The sequence below is a fragment of the Symphalangus syndactylus genome, chromosome 1 (genome assembly GCF_028878055.3).
Source record: "Symphalangus syndactylus isolate Jambi chromosome 1, NHGRI_mSymSyn1-v2.1_pri, whole genome shotgun sequence".
NCBI lineage: Eukaryota > Metazoa > Chordata > Mammalia > Primates > Hylobatidae > Symphalangus > Symphalangus syndactylus.
The window spans coordinates 75,470,920-75,491,804 of NC_072423.2; the positions used below are offsets into that span (position 1 = coordinate 75,470,920).

Genomic DNA, 20,885 nt, shown 5'->3' on the forward strand with positions numbered 1-20,885 from the left:
CTTTCTGTTTGTTAGTTTTCCTTCTAACAGACAGGACTCTCAGCTACAGGTCTGTGGGAGTTTGCTAGAGGTCCACTCCAGACCCTGTTTGTCTGGGTATCAGCAGCGGTGGCTGCAGAACAGCAGTGGCTGTAGAACAGTGGATATTGGTGACCCGCAAATGCTGCTGCCTGATCGTTCCCCTGGAAGTTTTGTCTCAGAGGAGTACCTGGTCGTCTGAGGTGTCAGTCTGCCCCTACTGGGGGGTGCCTCCCAGTTAGGCTGCTCGGGGGTCAGGGACCCTCTTGAGGAGGCAGTCTGCCCATTCTCAGATCTCCAGCTGCGTGCTAGGAGAACCACTACTCTCTTCAAAGCTGTCAGACAGGGACATTTAAGTCTGTGGAGGTTACTGCTGTCTTTTTGTTTGTCTGTGCCCTGACCCCAGAGGTGGAGCCTACAGAGCCAGGCAGGCCTCCCTGAGCTGTGGTGGGCTCCACCCAGTTCGAGCTTCCCAGCTGCTTTGTTTACCTAATCAAGCCTGGGCAATGGCAGGCGCCCCTCGCCCAGCCTCGCTGCTGCCTTGCAGTTTGATCTCAGACTGCTTTGCTAGCAATCAGTGAGACTCCGTGGGCGTAGGACCCTCTGAGCCAGATGCAGGATATAATCTCCTGGTGTGCCGTTTTTTAAGCCCATTGGAAAAGCGCTGTATTAGGGTGGGAGTGACCCGATTTTCCAGGTGCCGTCTGTCACCCCATTCTTTGACTAGGAAAGGGAACTCCCTGACCCCTTGCGCTTCCTGAGTGAGGCAATGCCTCGCCCTGCTTCGGCTTGTGCACAGTGCGCTGCACCCACTGTCCTGCACCCACTGTCTGGCACTCCCTAGTGAGATGAACCCGGTACCTCAGATGGAAATGCAGAAATCAACCGTCTTCTGCGTCGCTCACGCTGGGAGCTGTAGACCGGAGCTGTTCCTATTCAGCCATCTTGGCTCCACCACCACAAAGGGAAGCCCATCAGACTAACAGCGGATCTCTCGGCAGAAACTGTATAAGCCAGAAGAGAGTGGGGGCCAATATTCAACATGCTTAAAGAAAAGAATTTTCAACCCAGAATTTCATATCCAGCCAAACTAAGCTTCATAAGTGAAGGAGAAATAAAATACTTTACAGACAAGCAAATGCGGAGAGATTTTGTTACCACCAGGCCTGCCCTAAAAGAGCTCCTGAAGGAAGCACTAAACATGGAAAGGAACAACCGGTACCAGCCACTGCAAAAACATGCCAAAATGTAAAGACCATCAAGGCTAGGAAGAAACTGCATCAACTAATGAGCAAAATAACCAGCTAACATCATAATGACAGGACCAAATTCACACGTAACAATATTAACTTTAAATGTAAATGGGCTAAATGCTCCAATTAAAAGACACAGACTGGCAAATGGATAAAGAGTCAAGACCCATCAGTGTGCTGTATTCAGGAAACTCATCTCATGTGCAGAGACACACATAGGCTCAAAATAAAGGGATGGAGGAAGATCTACCAAGCAAATGGAAAGCAAAAAAAGGCAGGGGTTGCAATCCTAGTCTCTGATAAAACAGACTTTAAACCAACAAAGATCAAAAGAGACAAGGCCATTACATAATGGTAAAGGGATCAATTCAACAAGAAGAGCTATCCTAAATATATATGCACCCAATACAGGAACACCCAGATTCATAAAGCAAGTCCTTAGTGACCTACAAAGAGACTTGGACTCCCACACAATAATAATGGGAGACTTTAACACCCCACTGTCAACATTAGACAGATCAACAAGACAGAAAGTTAACAAGGATACCCAGGAATTGAACTCAGCTCTGCACCAAGCAGACCTAATAGACATCTACAGAACTCTCCACCCCAAATCAACAGAATATACATTTTTTTCAGCACCACACCACACCTATTCCAAAATTGACCACATAGTTGGAAGTAAAGCACTCCTCAGCAAATGTAAAAGAACAGGAATTATAACAAACTGTCTCTCAGACCACAGTGCAATCAAACTAGAACTCAGGATTAAGAAACTCACTCAAAACTGCTCAACTACATGGAAACTGAACAACCTGCTCCTGGGTGACCACTGGGTACATAACAAAATGAAGGCAGAAATAAAGATGTTCTTTGAAACCAGCGAGAAAAAAGACACAACATACCAGAATCTGTTGGACACATTCAAAGCAGTGTGTAGAGGGAAATTTATAGCACTAAATGCCCACAAGAGAAAGCAGGAAAGATCCAAAATTGACACCCTAACATCACAATTAAAAGAACTAGAAAAGCAAGAGCAAACACATTCAAAAGCTAGCAGAAGGCAAGAAATAACTAAAATCAGAGCAATACTGAAGGAAATAGAGACACAAAAAACCCTTCAAAAAATTAGTGAATCCAGGAGCTGGTTTTTTGAAAAGATCAACAAAATTGATAGAACGCTAGCAAGACTAATAAAGAAGAAAAGAGAGAAGAATCAAATAGACACAATAAAAAATGATAAAGGGGATATCACCACCGATCCCACAGAAATACAAACTACCATCAGAGAATACTACAAACACCTCTACGCAAATAAACTAGAAAATCTAGAAGAAGGGGATAAATTCCTGGACACGTACACCCTCCCAAGACTAAACCAGGAAGAAGTTGAATCTCTGAATAGACGAATAATAGGCTCTGAAATTGTGGCAATAATCAATAGCTTACTAACCAAAAAAAGTCCAAGACCAGATGGATTCACAGCTGAATTCTACCAGCGGTACAAGGAGGAGCTGGTACCATTCCTTCCGAAACTACTCCAATCAATAGAAAAAGAGGGAATCCTCCCTAACTCATTTTATGAGGCCAGCATCATCCTGATGCCAAAGCCTGGCAGAGACACAACAAAAAAAGAGAATTTTAGACCAATATCCTTGATGAAGATTGATGCAAAAATCCTCAATAAAATACTGGCAAACCGAATCCAGCAGCACATCAAAAAGCTTATCCACCATGATCAAGTGGGCTTCATCCCTGGGATGCAAGGCTGGTTCAACATATGCAAATCAGTAAATGTAATCCAACATATAAACAGAACCAAAGACAAAAACCACATGATAATAGATGCAGAAAAGGCCTTTGACAAAATTCAACAACCTTCATGCTAAAAACTCTCAATAAAATAGGTATTGATGGGACATATCTCAAAATAGTAAGAGCTATCTATGACAAACCCACAGCCAATATCATACTGAATGGGCAAAAACTGGAAGCATTCCCTTTGAAAACTGGCACAAGACAGGGATGCCCTCTCTCAACACTCCAACATAGTGTTGGAAGTTCTGGCCAGGGCAATTAGGCAGGAGAAGGAAATAAAGGGTATTCAATTAGGAAAAGAGGAAGTCAAATTGTCCCTGTTTGCAGATGACATGATTGTATATCTAGAAAACCCCATTGTCTCAGCCCAAAATCTCCTTAAGCTGATAAGTAACTTCAGCAAAGTCTCAGGATACAAAATCAATGTACAAAAATCACAAGCATTCTTACACACCAATAACAGACAGAGAGCCGAATCATGAGTGAACTCCCATTCACAATTGCTTCAAAGAGAATAAACTACCTAGGAATCCAACTTACAAGGGAGGTGAAGGACCTCTTCAAGGAGAACTACAAACCACTGCTCAATGAAATAAAAGAGGATACAAACAAATGGAAGAACATTCCATGCTCATGGGTAGGAAGAATCAGTATTGTGAAAATGGCCATACTGCCCAAGGTAATTTATAGATTCAATGCCATCCCCATCAAGCTACCAATGACTTTCTTCAGAGAATTGGAAAAGACTAAAGTTTATATGGAACCAAAAAAGAGCCCGCATTGCCAAGTCAATCCTAAGCCAAAAGAACAAAGCTGGAGGCATCACACTACCTGACTTCAAACTATACTACAAGGCTACAGTAACCAAAACAGCATGGTACTGGTACCAAAACAGAGATATAGATCAATGGAACAGAACAGAGCCCTCAGAAATAATGCTGTATGTCTACAACCATCTGATCTTTGACAAACCTGACAAAAACAAGCAATGCGGAAAGGATTCGCTATTTAATAAATGGTGCTGGGAAAACTGGCTAGCCATATGTAGAAAGCTGAAGCTGGATGCCTTCCTTAACACCTCATACAAAAATTAATTCAAGATGGATTAAAGACTTACACGTTAGACCTAAAACCATAAAGACCCTAGAAGAAAACCTAGGCAATACCATTCAGGACATAGGCATGGGCAAGGACTTCATGTCCAAAACACCAAAAGCAATGGCAACAAAAGCCAAAATTGACAAATGGGATCTAATTAAACTAAAGAGCTTCTGCACAGTGAAAGAAACTACCATCAGAGTGAACAGGCAACCTACAAAATGGGAGAAAATTTTCGCAACCTACTCATCTGACAAAGGGCTAATATCCAGAATCTACAATGAACTCAAACAAATTTACAAGAAAAAAACAACCCCATCAAAAAGTGGGCAAAGGACATGAACAGACACTTCTCAAAAGAAGACATTTATGCAGCCAAAAAACACATGAAAAAATGCTCATCATCACTGGCCATCAGAGAAATGCAAATCAAAACCACAATGAGATACCGTCTCACACTAGTTAAAATGGTGATCATTAAAAAGTCAGGAAACAACAGGTGCTGGAGAGGATGTGGAGAAATAGGAACACTTTTACACTGTTGGTGGGACTGTAAACTAGTTCAACCATTGTGGAAGTCAGTGTGGTGATTCCTCAGGGATCTAGAACTAGAAATACCATTTGACCCAGCCATCCCATTACTGGGTGTATACCCAAAGGATTATAAATCATGCTGCTATAAAGACACATGCACACGTATGTTTATTATGGCACTATTCACAATAGCAAAGAGTTGGAACCAACCCAAATGTCCAACAACGATAGACTGGGTTAAGAAAATGTGGCACATATACACTATGGAATACTATGCAGCCATAAAAAATGATGAGTTCATGTCCTTTGTAGGGACATGGATGAAGCTGGAAACCATCATTCTCAGCAAGTATCGCAAGGACAAAAAACCAAACACCGCATGTTCTCATTCATAGGTGGGAATTGAATAATGAGAACACATGGACACAGGAAGGGGAACATCACACTTCGGGGACTGTTGTGGGGTTGGGGGAGGGGGGAGGGATATCATTAGGAGGTATACCTAATGCTAAATGATGAGTTAATGGGTGCAGCACACCAACATGGCCCATGTATACATATGTAACAAACCTGCACATTGTGCACATGTACCCTAAAACTTAAAGTATAATAATAATAAAATTTTAAAAAAAAGACAATATGTGCACCGCTGAACACAGACCCTTATCAGTTCTGATTTTGCCCTTGTCCTGTTTCCTCAGAAGCATGTGATCTTTGTTCTGCCTTTTGCCCTTTGAAGCATGTGGTCTTTGTGACCTACTTCCTGTTTGTACACTCCCTCCCCTTTTGAAATCCTTAATAAAAACTTGCTGGTTTGGAGGCTCAGGTGGGCATCATGGTCCTACTCATATGTGATGTCACCCCTGGTGGCCCAGCTGTAAAATTCCTCTCTTTGTACTCTTTATTTCTCAGCCAGCCAACACTTACGGAAAATAGAAAGAACCTATGTTGAAATACTGGGGTGGGTTCCCCCAATACTTACTTTAACCATACACTTGAATGATTGTTGGAACTAATTTTCTTTCAGTGTTTGAAGATACTTCTTTAATGTCTTTTAGCTTCCAGTGTTTCTGTTGGCAAATTGGTCCTGATCCTGTGAATATAAGCTGTTTCCCCAGCTCCCTCACCCACAGGACACTTTTTGTTATCATCTTTTTATCTCCAGTGCTCTGAAATTTCATGAGATGCATTGTCGCAGTTCTCTTCATTTATCATGAGGGGTGCTCAGTGGTCCTCTCAATGACACTCTTGTCCTTAAATTCTGGGACAAATTTATTTCCTTATTGTGGGAAGAACAAGAATGTATTGTGCCTGCAAACAATGCTTACAAAATATAACATTTCCAAATAATATGTTAATACTGGTTAGTGTTCAGTGTATAAGGTATTGATAAGTCAATATTTGGATTCCCTTATACAATTCTAGATTAGAGAATTTTAATTTACAGATTATTTTTTAAAACTATAAAAGTGAGGAAAGGTTGCTTTTAGTGAACTTAAGCCTGATATTTATTGATAAAGAATATTTACAAAATATTGAATCTATTTAACGCATAAACTAGTTAAGCAAGTTATTGTTTTTCTGGAATGGGCCTTTTTATGTTTAGATAGTGTCAAGTTTAATAAACTAGTAGATTTATTCTTAAAAGCTAATTTCAGGAGACATTAATTTAATTTCTTTCTTCTCCATTTATATTGCTTTGTCCTCTTGCATGCATGACTGATTCTTACTGTGTGTGCTGATTAATATTGGCATAAGCGCAGAAAATACTACTTTAAGAACAAGGTATAACCTAGTCCTTCAGAGAAGTGAATGTTTTTAAACTATTGTTTAGTTAAGTTTGAGTCTAGTTTTGTGAACTTTTTGTCCGTTTCATCTCAGTTGTAACTGTCATAACTGTACTTCTTACTTGAAATACTCATTTTCAAACGTATGATTGTTTTTGGTTCTAAAGTAAAGTTCTAGATATGTGGTTTTTGCCTCATACTTTTAATACATTTTGCTATTGCAGACGTCATTTTTTTAATCTTCAGTTCTCTCTAGAGAGATATTGTTCTTTTACACAGGAACCAGCCACGTGCTTTCATTTTGGAATGATTGGAAATAGTGATATTGGGTGTGAATGTAAACTGTTTCCCCAGCTCCCTCACCCACGGGACACTTTTGGTGTCATCTTTTTATCCCCTGTGCTCTGAAATTTCATGAGGTCAGGTCCATATTTGAAAAGGAAAGTCCTTTTTCTTTTTTGTTTGTTTTTTAAGACAGGGTCTCTCTCTGTCACCCAGGCTGGAATGCACTGGCGCCATCTTGGCTTGCTGTCCGCCTCTCAGGTTCAAGTGATTCTTGTGCCTCAGCCTTCCAAGAAGCTGGGATTACAGGCATGCATCACCACGCCTGGCTAATTTTTGTGTTTTTAGTAGAGAAGCGGTTTCGCCATGTTGTCCAGGCTGTTCTTGAACTCCTGGCCTCAAGCAGTCCACCTGCCTTTGCTTTCCAAAGCACTAGGATTACAGGCGTGAGCCACTGTGTCTGGCCAACATCCATATTTTTTAATGGCTCATGATCACATCTCTGTAAGGCATTCATGGCCCTTTATTTTCTTTCTCAGAGTTTTTATTGAAATATAATTTATATTTAGTGAAATGTACACTTTGATAAGTCTTAACAAATGTATACATACTTATAGCCCACATACCTGTTACGATGTAGGTAGGAACATGGCCATCAACACAGAATGTTCTCTCTTACTACTTCATATTCAACCCCTGCCTCTTCTCCACGCTCTGGTAACCACAGTTCTAAATTCTTTTGACACCTAGGTGACTACCTGTTCTAGAACTTACTATAAATACAGTCATATATTATGTACTCTATTGTGTTCTTATGCTGTTTTATGAAATTATGTTTTGTTGTATATATGGATTGTTTCTTATTAAAATGCTGAATAGTATTCCCTTATATGAATCCAATCTTCTGTTTGTTGGCAGTGTGGGTGTTTCTAGTTTCTAGTTTTAGCTGTTACAAATAAAGTTACTCTGATGATAAGTGGGTTTTTTTGTGTGAATATTTGTTTTCATTTCTCTTGGGTAAATAAGGAGTGGAATTGCTAGGTCATATAGAAGGATATGCTTAAGTAAAGATACTGCCAGTTTTCCAAGTCTTAATGTGTGAGACTTCTGGGTGCTCCATATCCTTGCCAGTGTTAGGGATTATTGTTCTTTTTAAATTTTAGCCATTCTAGATGATGTCTATTGATAGCTCATTTTGATTTTAATTTGCATTTATTTGATTTTTTTTTTCTTGGGCTTACTAACCATCAGTATGTCAAAATGAAATAAAATATAGAGATAAATCTCTAAATTTAAAACATTTTATCTGGGAAGCAAGAATTGCAATTCAGGGCATACTCACACAGACCTGATGGTCTTTGCTGTGTCCCAAGAACAAAGAGAAGGTTAGGGGTTTTGTTTTTAAAAAGAGAGATGTTATATATTGCTCTGTGAGAAAGTTCATTGCACTAGAAGGTTTGGGGGACTGACAATCTCTGAGTGGTGAGTGACCGGGTGGGTAAAGCCAGTCTTAGAGTGGCAGCAGGTTGTTTCGGCAGTGATTAGATAAAACTAGTTTCAGGTTACAGCAGGCAGTTTCAGTGGCCAGGCTGGCAGAAAATTACATTCTTGGAGCAGTGGCGTGTGCCCAGAGTGCTTTTTCCTCTTGGCTTCGTGACTTAGTTTTATTTGGGTATGACAAGTGACCCAATTCATATGATCAATTTTCATATTATATTTTCCTTTGTAAACTGTTTGTTCAACTCTGCCCATTTTAATTATGGGTTTTTTATCTTTTTATTATTCTAAATAAAATCCTTTGTCAGATACACACACACACAACACATACACACACACACAAATGTAGTCTTCAAGTCTTTGGCTTGACTGTTCATTTTCTCTTTTTTTCTTTCTCTTTCCCTACGAGACAAGGCCTCCTGCTGTCACCCAGGCTGAAGTGCACTGTGGTCATGGCTCACTGCAACTTACCTCCCAGGCTCAAGTGATCCTCTTGCCTTGGCCTCCCAAAGTGCTGGCATGAGCGACTGTGGTTGGCCTGTTTATTTTCTTAATAGTGTCTTTTGATGAGCAGAAGTCCAATTTGTCAGTTTTTAATTTTATAGTTAGTGCTTTCTGGTAATGTCTGGGAAGTTTTTACCCTCTCAAAGCCCTCAAAAATATGTTTTTAGAGGTTGTATAGTTTTTAGCTATTAAGTTTTAGGTCTGTAATTTATCATGAATTGTATTTTGTGCATGGTATGACATAGAGAGTTGAGCTTCATTTTTTTTCATATGCCTATCTAGCACTGTTTGTTGAAAAGGATTGTCCCCTCATTGTATTCCTCCGGAACCTTTGTTGAAAATCAGTTAACTATACACGTGAGCGTTTCTTTTTGGAATTTCTGTTTGTTCCTCCGATCTATTGTCTGTTCTTACTGCAGCACCTTACTGTCCTGATTACTGTAGCTGTTTTTCTTCTTGTTTTTGTCTATGCCTATTGGCATTTCTGGGTTTCCCAGCTTCTATCATTCCAAGTCTATGGTGTGAGATAGAAGAAAACTCACCACCATATTCCTCCTATCCTGAGGTACTGAACCGGTCTGCCTCCTTCTGTCTGCCTTTCAGAGTCTTTTTTGTTTCTTCTTCTTCTTCTTTTTTTTTAATCTGATCTGGGAATTTTAGTTGTACTTACCAGGAAGAATAGGGATAAATAATCTTTATTCAAATTTTCAATAATTTACACCAGGTATCCTCTTGCCTCAGAAATAAGAATTTCTGATTTTTGTTGTTTTCTTGCCTTTGAATATTTATACTTAAATTTTATTATGGACCATTTGAAGCCTCTCTCTTCTGCCTTTTTCTTCAGTGAAGTTTAAGCTTGCTATAGCTCCCCAGTGGTCAAACAACGTGTCCTAATGCAAACATGTTGTTCTTCCTTTCTTACTAAACCGTCATGCAGTCAGACTCTCACTCCTTCATGTCTGCCTTTAGTGGCTCCACTTATCTTCAGCTCTAGATGAATGAAGTTGTCTGTCTGTTTAGACTTCTATAACAAAATACCATAACATGGGTAGCTTATAAACAACAGAAATTTATTGCTTTTAGTTGCAGACTGGAATGTCCAATATCAAGATGCTGACAGATTTGGTGTCTGCTGAGGGCCCACTTTCTGGTTCATAGACCTGGCCTTCTTGCTGTGTCCTCGCGTGGTGGATGGAGGTGGTGAACTCAGAAGGAGAGAGTGTCCTCATAAGAGGACACTAATCCCATTAACGAGAACGCCACCCTCACGACCTAGTCACCTCCCAAAGGCCCTCCCTCCTAATACCATCACCTTGGGAATTAAGTTTCAATATATGAATTTTGAGGAGACACATTCAGTCCATAGCACAAGTCAATAAATATTTCTTTAGAGTAGCTTTTGTGAGATAATCTATTAAATACTTTATGAACAAAACTGTCTAATTGTCTTTATCAGTCTAGTATGGAAACAAAAATAATTGTGTACCAGGAGAACATGGAAACGTAGATATAACTTACAAATGTTGTAGGGGTGAATGATCAAAAGCCGCCTGGCATTTTGCTGCTGGTATTCCTGCCCTTACTCCTCTCTTAGCCCCAGTTTTGTCACTTTCTGGCTTTGGAATTGGTAATGACTCCCACACCAGGTCTGAACTCAGCGTGGCATTCAGTTGTCTGAGCCCACGTTATCTTTTAATGTCTTTTCCATTGCTTCTTAGCAAGAACTGCCCGGGTCAGGCTGGTCTTCACCCCATTCTCATAATAAGTCCCAAATGTTCCTGTGTGTCTTTAACCACACTGTTCCTCCTGGCATAAATGTATTTATTCCCTTTTTTTGTGTGTATACATGAAGGGTGGTTCAGTGAAAAAAAAGTGTTTTGAGTCAAACAGATCCCAGTTTTATCTCTTACTTGCTATGTGATTTAGGGAAAGTTATTTAAGCTCTCTGAGCCTTACTGTCTCTGTTTATAAACATGGAAAAATACTGCTTTTCTCACAGGGTTAGCTAAATTAATGTATGTGAAAGTTGCAGAAGCCACAGGAACTCAAATAAAATGTCGATTCCCTTTATTTCCTGAATTAGAACTTAAGGCTTAGGGCGAGATTCATTTCTTCTAATATTTGTCTCATCAACAGTAAATATGTTGAGAACAGAAAAGATACCAATTAGTTTATTAAATAAACATTTGACTACTTACTGTGTGCCATAGGTAGTGGTAAATGTTGGAGCTCACCATTAGCAAGGTGAACACATGCATATGTAATTGAAATACAGTATGGTAAGGGCTGTGAAGAGGTATCTTCAGGATGTTCTAGGCCACAGAAAAGGAATATTTGTGGCTTATACTGGATGGGGTGGGTCACCAGGGAGGATTCTTGGAGAAGTGTTGCTAGTGTTTGATTTTTTTAAACAGCTTTATTGAGGTAGAACTTATATAAGATCCACTCACTCGAAGTGTATAGTTCAATGATTTTTAGTCAGTTTATGGGTTTCTGCAACCATCACCATAATCCAAATTTAGAATGTTTCCATCATCTACAAAATCATGCCCAATTGTAGGCCTAGTGTTAAAGGATGAGTATGAATTAGCCACGCAAAAATATTGAGAGGAAGGCTGGATTCCTGGGAGAGAATGAGCAAAGACGGAGAAGCATACAATAACATGGTATCCGTGTGGGTGATATGTCTATAAGCAATTTTTTTTTTCTGGAGTGTAAAGCTGTGCTTCTGCCCCACAAGTTGTGTTTTAGCTTCCATGGACTTCAGCTCAGCTTCCTCATCTCTAATGTATAATTCCTGTTACCTTGTTGAACTCTAGGTCCTTTTCAATTCTCAACTCTTAGATGATCAAAACTTCAATTAATAGGAAAAGAGAATGCACTTTTAAAAACTATAGCCAAGGCCGGGCCTGGTGGCTCACGCCTGTAATCCTAGCACTTTGCGAGGCCGAGGCGGGCCGATCACAAGGTCAGGAGATCGAGACCATCCTGGCTAACATGGTGAAACACCGTATCTACTGAAAATACAAAAATTAGCCAGGTGTGGTGGTGTGCATCTGTAATCCCAGCTACTCGGGAAGCTGAAGCAGGAGAATCACATGAACCCAGGAGGCAGAGGTTTAGTGAACCAAGAGCACGCCGCTGCACTCCTGCCTGGGCAACAAGAACGAGACTCCATCTCAAAAAAGCAAAAACAAAAATCAAAATGATAGCCAAAAGTCAGGGCCTATTAAGAAAAACAGAATTATACTGATGCTTATTGATCCTTCAGTGAAAACTTTTTTTGTTTTTAATATTTTTTTTCTGATTATGTAAGCAATAGTGCATATTGGGTAGAAAATTTATAAAATGCAGAAAAACAAAAAGAAAGTTTAGACCAGTCATAATCTTATAATTCAGAGATAATTGTTATTAATATCCTGTTATTTTATGCATATATTTCTATATTTAAATTGATACGCTGTAAATAAAATTGCTTTTTCCTCACATCATTAAATATTGTCAACAACATGATTTTTAATGCTGCATAATTTTTACAGGATCAAAAAATAGTTCTTTTTTTTTTTTTAATTTGAGACAGGGTCTCATTCTGCCACCCAGGCTGGAGTGCAGTGGTGCAATCTCAGCTCTGTGTAACCTCCATCTCCTGAATTTAGGTGATCCTCCCACCTCAGCCTCCCAAGTGGCTAGGTCTATAGGCATGTATCACTACACTCAGCTAATTTTTTTTTTATTATACTTTAAGTTCTAGGGTACATGTGCATAACTTGCAGGTTTGTTACATATGTATACGTGTGCCATGTTGCTGTGCTGCACCCATTAACTCGTCATTTACATTAGGTATATCTCCTAATGCTATCCCTCCCCTCTCCCCCAACCCCACCACAGGTCCCAGTGTGTGGTGTTCCCCATCCTGTGTCCAAGTGTTCTTATTGTTTGATTCCCACCTATGAGTGAGAACATGCATACGCCCAGCTAATTTTGTGTGTTGTGTTTTTAGAGACAAAGTTTCGCCGTGTTGCCCAGGCTGGTCTCAGACTCCTAGGCTTGAGTGATCCACCCACCTTGGCCTCCCAGAGCGCTGGGATTAGAGGCATGAGCCACCGTGCCAGGCCCCTTTTCATTTTTTTAAGTGTTAAGTAATATATAGACATGGCAAGGTTCAAACTATATGGAAAGGTTACAATGGAAAGAATAAAGTCTACCCTTCTGACGCTTCCAAGAGTTAACAGTAATTAACCGTTTCTTACCTGCTTTCAGAAACTCTGTGTGTGTGTGTGTGTGTGACTTCATAGCCTATTATTTGGATAAACCATAATTTAATCAGTATTCTATTGATAGCATTTTAGATTATCTTGTTTTTTGTTTTTACAGTACTGCAGTAAATATTTTCTTGCATATATCTTTGCATTTTTGTGAAAGTATTTCTGAAGAATAATTTCCTAAAAGCAGAATTCCTGGATCAAAGAGAATAGATTTAAAATTTTAATAGCTACGATAAGATTGCTTTTTAAAAAGGATCGTGTTATACTTCTACCATTAGTAGGTGTTCTCATGAGTCTTGTTTTGTCTATCCTTACCATCATAATGGATCTTATATGTGCCATTTTGTTCTTTGCCACTCTCATATTAGAAAAGTGATAGCTCATTGTTTAAAAAATTATAATTGAAGTTGAATATTGTTTCCACTCATTTTTTAGCCACTTTTCTGTGAACTGCCTGTTCACATCCTTTGTCTGGTTCTCTTAATTTGTTGCTATTGTCATTAATTTGTTAATAACTCTTTGCTTTTTAAAGAAATTACCTCTCCTAATTTGCAACTTTTTTTTTTTCCACATTTGCTTGTCCTTTGACTTAGTTTATGGTCTCAGAATTGTCACTTATGGCTTGTGGATTTTTTAAATTGTAAAGTTAACATTTAAAGTGAGTGCAAAGAGAGGCCAGGCACGGTGGTTCACACCTGTAATCCCAGCACTTTGGGAGGCCAAGGCGGGTGACTCACCCGAGGCCAGGAGTTCAAGACCAGCCTAACCAATATGGTGAAACCCCATCTCTACTGAAAATACAAAAAATTAGCTGGATGTGGTGGCAGACGCCTGTAATCCGAGCTACTCAGGAGCCTGAGGCAGGAGAATCACTTGAACCTGGGAGGCGGAGGTTGCAGTGAGCCAAGATCGCGCCATTACATTCCAGCCTGGGCAACAAGAGCGAAATTCCATCTCAAAAAAAATAAAAAAAATAAGTGAGCGCAAAGAGAAAAAGTGATTCTGATAGTATTTCAAATGAATATCATAATGACATTAAAGAGGAATAAGAATCCAAGTAACTTTTAAACGCAGTACTTTGTGTACCTACCATCTAAAGAAGGGAAAAAATGCAAACAAATTTTGAACTCCTCTTACATTTGTCCTTTGTAGTATCTGTTGTAGTAAAACTATTTTGCATGTATTTTACGATTGATTAAATGAGGGTTCCTTCATTTCTTTTAGCGTAACTGCAGTACAAAAATATAGTTATTATCAATACATAAGCTGTATATAAAATTGCATGCATAGTAGAATCAGTGGTCTGTAATTATGTGAATCCTTAAATATATCAATTATAAAATTTAATTACAATGTGAACTGTTCATGTGTAGTTATAAAGTCATCTTTGTAACTTATTTATAGTTGTTTAGTCATAAAGCAAAATAGTAAGATTTTATGTTGGGGAGCAGTCAAAATGAAGCACTTTAGAATGATGAGTGTTTTTTGTTTTTTTTTTTTTTAAGAATTCCATATTCTACTTTGAGAACTCTACCTCTGATTTTCATTTATTTTTTGAATACTTGAAGATCCCAGTGCTTTCAACTCTGAGAACTGAAATGTGTGATGCATGGAATGTATCTCGAGATAATAAAATGAAAGAATATTTTACAAGAGGGATTGTGGAGAAAATATTTTCGATTTGTAAATGCTGTGCTGTATATTTGTGGTGTTTTTGTTCCTTGGTGTTAGGTGACTCTGCTAATGTTTTTTCTCTTGGTGCAGGTGTAATGGATAGGTAACAGAGAAGACTTCGTCCCTTCCTAGTCAGGGCATCAGCATGACTGAGTGCTTCCTGCCCCCCACCAGCAGCCCCAGTGAACACCGCAGGGTGGAGCATGGCAGCGGGCTTACCCGGACCCCCAGCTCTGAAGAGATCAGCCCTACTAAGTTTCCTGGATTGTACCGCACTGGCGAGCCCTCACCTCCCCATGACATCCTCCATGAGCCTCCTGATATAGTGTCTGATGATGAGAAAGATCATGGGAAGAAAAAAGGGAAATTTAAGAAAAAGGAAAAGAGGAGTAAGTGCCATTTTTTCCTATGCCTAGATATTTTTATTTTATTTTATTTTACTTTATTTTATTATTATTTTTTGGGACAGAGTCTTGCTCTGTTGCCCAGGTTGGAATGCAGTGGCACAATCTCAGCTCACTGCAACCTCCGCCTCCAGGTTCAAACAATTCTCATGTCTTAGTCTCCCGAGTAGCTGGGACTACAGGTGTGCGCCACCATGCCCAGCTAATTTTTGTGTTTTTAGTAGAGACAGGGTTTTGTCATGTTGGCCAGGCTGGTCTTGAACTCCTGACCTTAAGTGATCTACCCACCTCGGCCTCCCAAAGTGCTGGGATTACAGGCGTGAGCTACTATGCCTGGCCTAGATATATTTTAAATAAACTTCCACTCTAATTACATGTACCAGCTGTCTTCTGGAACCATGTCAAGACAGAGATTCTTGTTTGATTTTTCTGTTCTTTATTTTTCAGGGTCTCAGTTTTTGTATATTAGAGTTGTATTTTGGGGTCTTAATCTCACAAATAAAAATACTGAGTTTCCAGAAATGGAAAAGTTTTCTAGTGGATATTTCCTGAAGTAATAATTCAAAATAATGTCTAGAAAGATATTAAGCTGGCCACAGTGGCCTACGCCTATAATCTTGGCACTTTGGGAGGCTGAGATGGGAGGATTGCTTGAAGTCAGAAGTTCAAGAGCCTAAGAAACAAAAATTTAAACCATTAGCTGAGCATGGTGATGTGTGCCTGTAGTCACAGCTACTTAGGAGGCTAGGAGATTGAGCCTGCAGTGAGCTATGCTTGCACCACTGTAGTCCAACCTGGGTGACAGAGTGAGACTCTGTCCTCTCCTCCGCTGAAGCCCCACCCAAAAAAAGGTAGATACTGGAATTTTCCCCTTAAAGCATCTTACTTTTCTTGGGTAGGTCATGTCTGCTATTTGGGGTACACTTTATTGGAACCTTCAATAAAGTAGTTATTTATCTTAAGCAAATACCATGATACATTCCATTTGAGGTCCTATTCAGTAGAGAGGATGAATCATTTGAGCATAGCTTTTTAGTATGTTAAAAGCAAATAAAGTGAGTTATTTTAAGTATCCCTTATTTTGGACTTCATGATATTTTAAATTGATTTGTTTTTGAAGGATTACACAGAGTACACAAATTGTATACAACCTGATGAGTGGATATGCCTGTGTAACCACTACAAGGATCTGGAAATAGAGCATTATCAATTTTCTTTTGCTGCCTCTTTAAAGGGAATCACCTACCCCTCCCATAAGTAAACTTCTTTTATTGTTGATTGATGCTGCCTGATTTTAAACTTATGCATACTTCTATTTGTGTCTAGTTTCTTTTGCCCAATATTATATGTTAAAAGTAAAACTTTTAGACAAGCTAAATTTAATGGGATTTTTTTTTCTTTTGTGTTTTTATTTTGAGACAGAGTCTTGCTCTGTTGCTCAGGCTGTAGTGCAATAGTGCGATCACGGGTCACTGCAACCTCGGCCTTCCAGGTTTAAGTGATTCTCCTGCCTCAGCCTCCCAAATAGGTGGGATTACAGGCACCCGCCACCATGCCTGGCTAATTTTTGTATTTTTAGTAGAGACAGGGTTTCACCATGTTGGCGAGGCTGGTCTCGAACTCTTGACCTCAAGTGATCCACCCACCTCAGCCTCCCAAAGTGCTGGGATTACAGGCGTGAGCCACCCTGCCTCGCCAGTTTAACAGAGTTTAATTGAGCAAAGAACGATTAGGGAATCCAGTAGCCCCTAAACCAGAATAGGTTTAGAGTGACTCTGGGGCTGCCACATGGTCACATAATATTTATGGACAGAAAATGTAAAGTGACACACAGAAAACAGAAGTGAGGTACATAAACAGCTGGATTGGTTATATCATGGCATTGGCCTTATTTGAGCAGTTTGAACAGTTGCCCCCCTGTGATTGGCCGAAACTCTGTAATTGATACAAGAGTAGATTACAGTCTGTGTACACATCCAGTTAGGTTACAGTTCACTATGTTCAGAGAAACCTTTGGGCCAAACTTAAAATACATGAGGAGGCAGCTTTAACTTAACATGTTTGTTAGATTCATTCATGTTATTCCATGTGGCAGTAATTTGTTCATCTTTGCACTAGATATTGTTTCATTGCATTATATGTTAGTTTATTAATCTGTTCTACTTTTGTTGCTTGTTTGGGTGGTTTTCAGTTTTTGACTGTTATGAATAGTGCTTCTGTGGTGTACATGTTTTTGTATTTCTGTTATGTTCATGCCTGGGAGTGGAATTGCTCATTTGTAGGCCGTGTGTATTTCAGCTTCAGTAGATCCCTGCAAAACAGTCTTCCAGAATGCTTGTACCAGTTTACCTTCTCACCAGCAATGTATGAACATTCCACTTGCTAAAGCATCATGGTATTTTGTCCTTAAGATTCTTGCCATTCTGCTTGGTGTGGGGTACATGGTATTTTAGTTAGAGGGTAACAAGAAATAGCTGTTATCTTTTATATAATAGCTTGCAAGGTAGCTAGCTAAGGAAAAGAATTAGGAGAGTTACAGATTTAAAAAAAAAAAAAAAAACTATGACAACTCTGACATGGGTGGTAAAGCAATTGGGCACATTTGTCAGTGTGTGAAAACCAGAGGTTTCTGATGCAGGGAAGTGGGCCCAGTGGATTTGGCCACCATCTAACTTAAATGAGTGCAGTTCCTGCTGCAGTCTCCATAAAGAACTTAGCAGCTGGTGACAGGAGAGTGAAGTGTCATAGGAGAATAACTGAAGCACATAAACAGTAGTGCAGTTCGTCATGCTTTGAGATTGCCCAAAGTTATAGGCACCACTTAGTTGAAAAAGCTAGGGTAAGTAAAGTGAACACAGGTTGAGTATCCCTATTCCGAAAATCCAAAATGCTTCAAAGTCTGAATCTTTTTGAGCACTGGTGTGACACTCAGAGGAAATGCTCATTGGAGGATTTTGGATTTCAGACTTTTTGGGTTAGAGATGTTGAACTGGTATAATGCAAATATCCAGAAAAATCTGAAATTTGAAACACTTTGGGTCTCAAGTATTTCAGATAAGGGATACTCAACCCATAGTATGTTAGAGGACATGACTCACATGATGAAAGGATGCTCACTCTACTTTAGAAAAGGATTCATTCCAATAGCTGTCTATGTAGAGCCTTTCAGGTGTATCTCTAATGTTTGGTTTGCCTGAATTCCACTTACACACGTATATAATATAAAACCTGTTTCCCCTCCTAATACTGTAAGGATGATAACTGCTATCTATTTGTCCCCCTCTTGTGGTCAAGAGATGTCACTGCAACATCTCTTTTTGAGAAGAAACCCATTTCTTTGCTGGGAGTGCCCAGGAGGAATTGGCCAAGAAGTGAAAAGTTAGATTAGCTGGTGCCAGGTGGCACCGTTTTTTGGTTCTGTTTTTAGAAAGCATATGGACAGTTTGACATTAAACAAACATATAACTTATACTGTCTCTGTTTCTTTGGCAGCTGAAGGCTATGCAGCCTTTCAGGAAGATAGCTCTGGAGATGAGGCAGAAAGTCCTTCTAAAATGAAGAGGTCCAAGGGAATCCATGTTTTCAAGAAGCCCAGCTTTTCTAAAAAGAAGGAAAAGGATTTTAAAATAAAAGAGAAACCCAAAGAAGAAAAGCATAAAGAAGAAAAGCACAAAGAAGAAAAACATAAAGAGAAGAAGTCGAAAGACTTGACAGCAGCTGATGTTGTTAAACAGTGGAAGGAAAAGAAGAAAAAGAAAAAGCCAATTCAGGAGCCAGAGGTGCCTCAGATTGATGTTCCAAATCTCAAACCCATTTTTGGAATTCCTTTGGCTGATGCAGTAGAGAGGACCATGATGTATGATGGCATTCGGCTGCCAGCCGTTTTCCGTGAATGTATAGATTACGTAGAGAAGTATGGTATGAAGTGTGAAGGCATCTACAGAGTATCAGGTACTGGGAATGTGCACTTCACTTGATGGTTTTTAATAATAACTTCACTTTCATTTTTCAAAGGAAGAAAAAATATTGTGAGGAAAATTTGGCCTGGATCCTAAGCCTTATTCATTTCCTTGATCCTCCCAGTTGCACAAAAATCCACCCCTCTCCCCAGCCTTTCTTTGGTGTTCTGATGTTTGTTATTTTTATATTTCCTTCCATTAGGAGGATTTCACGTTAGTTGTTCATAGCTTGCAGCAGCCAGTACTAAAACAAAGTGAAGTATACTGGCAGTGTTGCTTAACAGGGCTGCATTCAGACCCTGCTTTTTTTTCTTTTGTTTGTTTGTTTTTTTGAGACAGAGTCTCGCTCTGTTGCCCAGGCTGGAGTGCAGTGGCGTGATCTCGGCTTACTGCAACCTCTGCCTCCTGGGTTCAAGCGATTCTCCTGCCTCAGCCTCCCGAGTAGCTGGGATTACAGGCGCCTGCCGCCACACCCAGCTTATTTTTGTATTTTTAGTAGAGGCAGGGTTTCACCATGTTGGCCAGGCTGGTCTCGAACCCCTGACCTCAGATGATCTGCCCTCCTCAGCCTCCCAAAGTGCTGGGATTGATTACAGGTGTGAGCCACCACTCCCAGGTGCCTGCTTTTTTTTTTTTTTCTTTCCTCTCTAAGCAGAGGCTCAGTGGTATGAGGGCCATCAGCAAGAAAAGAAAGGTTAACTGTGTGAAGGAAGCTTCTTGGCCAAGAGACACGTTTATGGACACAGTCATATTATGCATTTCCTTAGCTTAGCTAAGAGGCATAACATGGTTTTGGTTTTTGTTTTCTTGGTGCACAGTTCTTAGAGTTAGTGCAATACCCGGTCAATACATGGAGTGGTCCAAGCAAGCTTCTGTTCCATCTCCCTGCTCCAGAAATCCTAGAACAGATACTACACCCGACTTTAGCCAAAAGACCAAGAAGCAGTAAATGTTTAGGCCCCATATGTGAATGCTTTGGTCAGCTACATGCAACTATTACATATATTAGCAAAATGGATTTTCTATTTATCTTTATTCCATATATATACAAATTAAATTTCATACTTGGCAAGAATGGTTTTTGATTGGGTATCTAAATCAAGCAATATGTTTATTATTTAAAAGTAAAAAAGATTTCTTAGAAAGCGGTATGACTTTTATACCAGGATAGGATGAAAGCCCTGACCTGTAGCAGCATCTGTGTTCCAAATTATTACATTCCCATTATTCAGTGTCTTGGTACCTCATCAGTTTCTGTTTAGAGATTTATTTTATAAAATTAATTGTTGGCTGAGGCAGGAGGATCACTTGAACCCAGGAGTTTGAGGCTGCAGTGAGCCATGATCGTACCACTGCACTCCATCCAGGGCAAGAGTGAGACCTTGTCTCAAAACTAATAATAATAATACTTGTTGGTCACAAGTATTTTCATGATGAGTTGTTAAGTCATACACATGTAGAATATATAGAGAGATTAGACTTAGTTTTTTCATTTAATTGGTTCATATGCAATTCTAGAAGGTAGATTTGATACTTAAGTTTTGCTGAGAAAGGGCAGATATTTTTGATAATTGGGAAAACTTACATAATCCACTAGATTACATGCCATTATTTAAGAGTATTTTGGCTAAAATGTTACTTTTTTATAGAAAATGAAATAAATTAGGCATTGAATTTGAGTTTATAACTCCTTAGTATTATATAAATATATTTAAACAAATATTTGATTTTTATGAATAATTGGCTAGGCATGGTAGCTCATGCCTGTAATCCCAGCACTTTGGGAAGCTGA

The 20,885-nt window shown here is 39.4% G+C and overlaps 1 protein-coding gene and 1 pseudogene across 5 annotated transcripts in view; one reads left to right on the top strand and one right to left on the bottom strand.

Moving 5' to 3' along the window:
* Window positions 1-20,885, top strand: part of RALBP1 (ralA binding protein 1) — a 67,294-nt gene that overhangs the window by 27,896 nt on the left and 18,513 nt on the right. For all 5 annotated transcript variants that reach the window (XM_063641096.1, XM_055238395.2, XM_055238384.2 and 2 more), the window contains 2 exons: window positions 14,821-15,119; window positions 18,627-19,085. In XM_063641096.1, the coding sequence (XP_063497166.1) occupies window positions 14,876-15,119; window positions 18,627-19,085 (703 nt within the window). In that variant the 5' untranslated portion in view covers window positions 14,821-14,875. The remainder of the gene's footprint in view (window positions 1-14,820; window positions 15,120-18,626; window positions 19,086-20,885) is intronic.
* Window positions 19,899-20,040, bottom strand: LOC129461796 (uncharacterized; annotated as a pseudogene).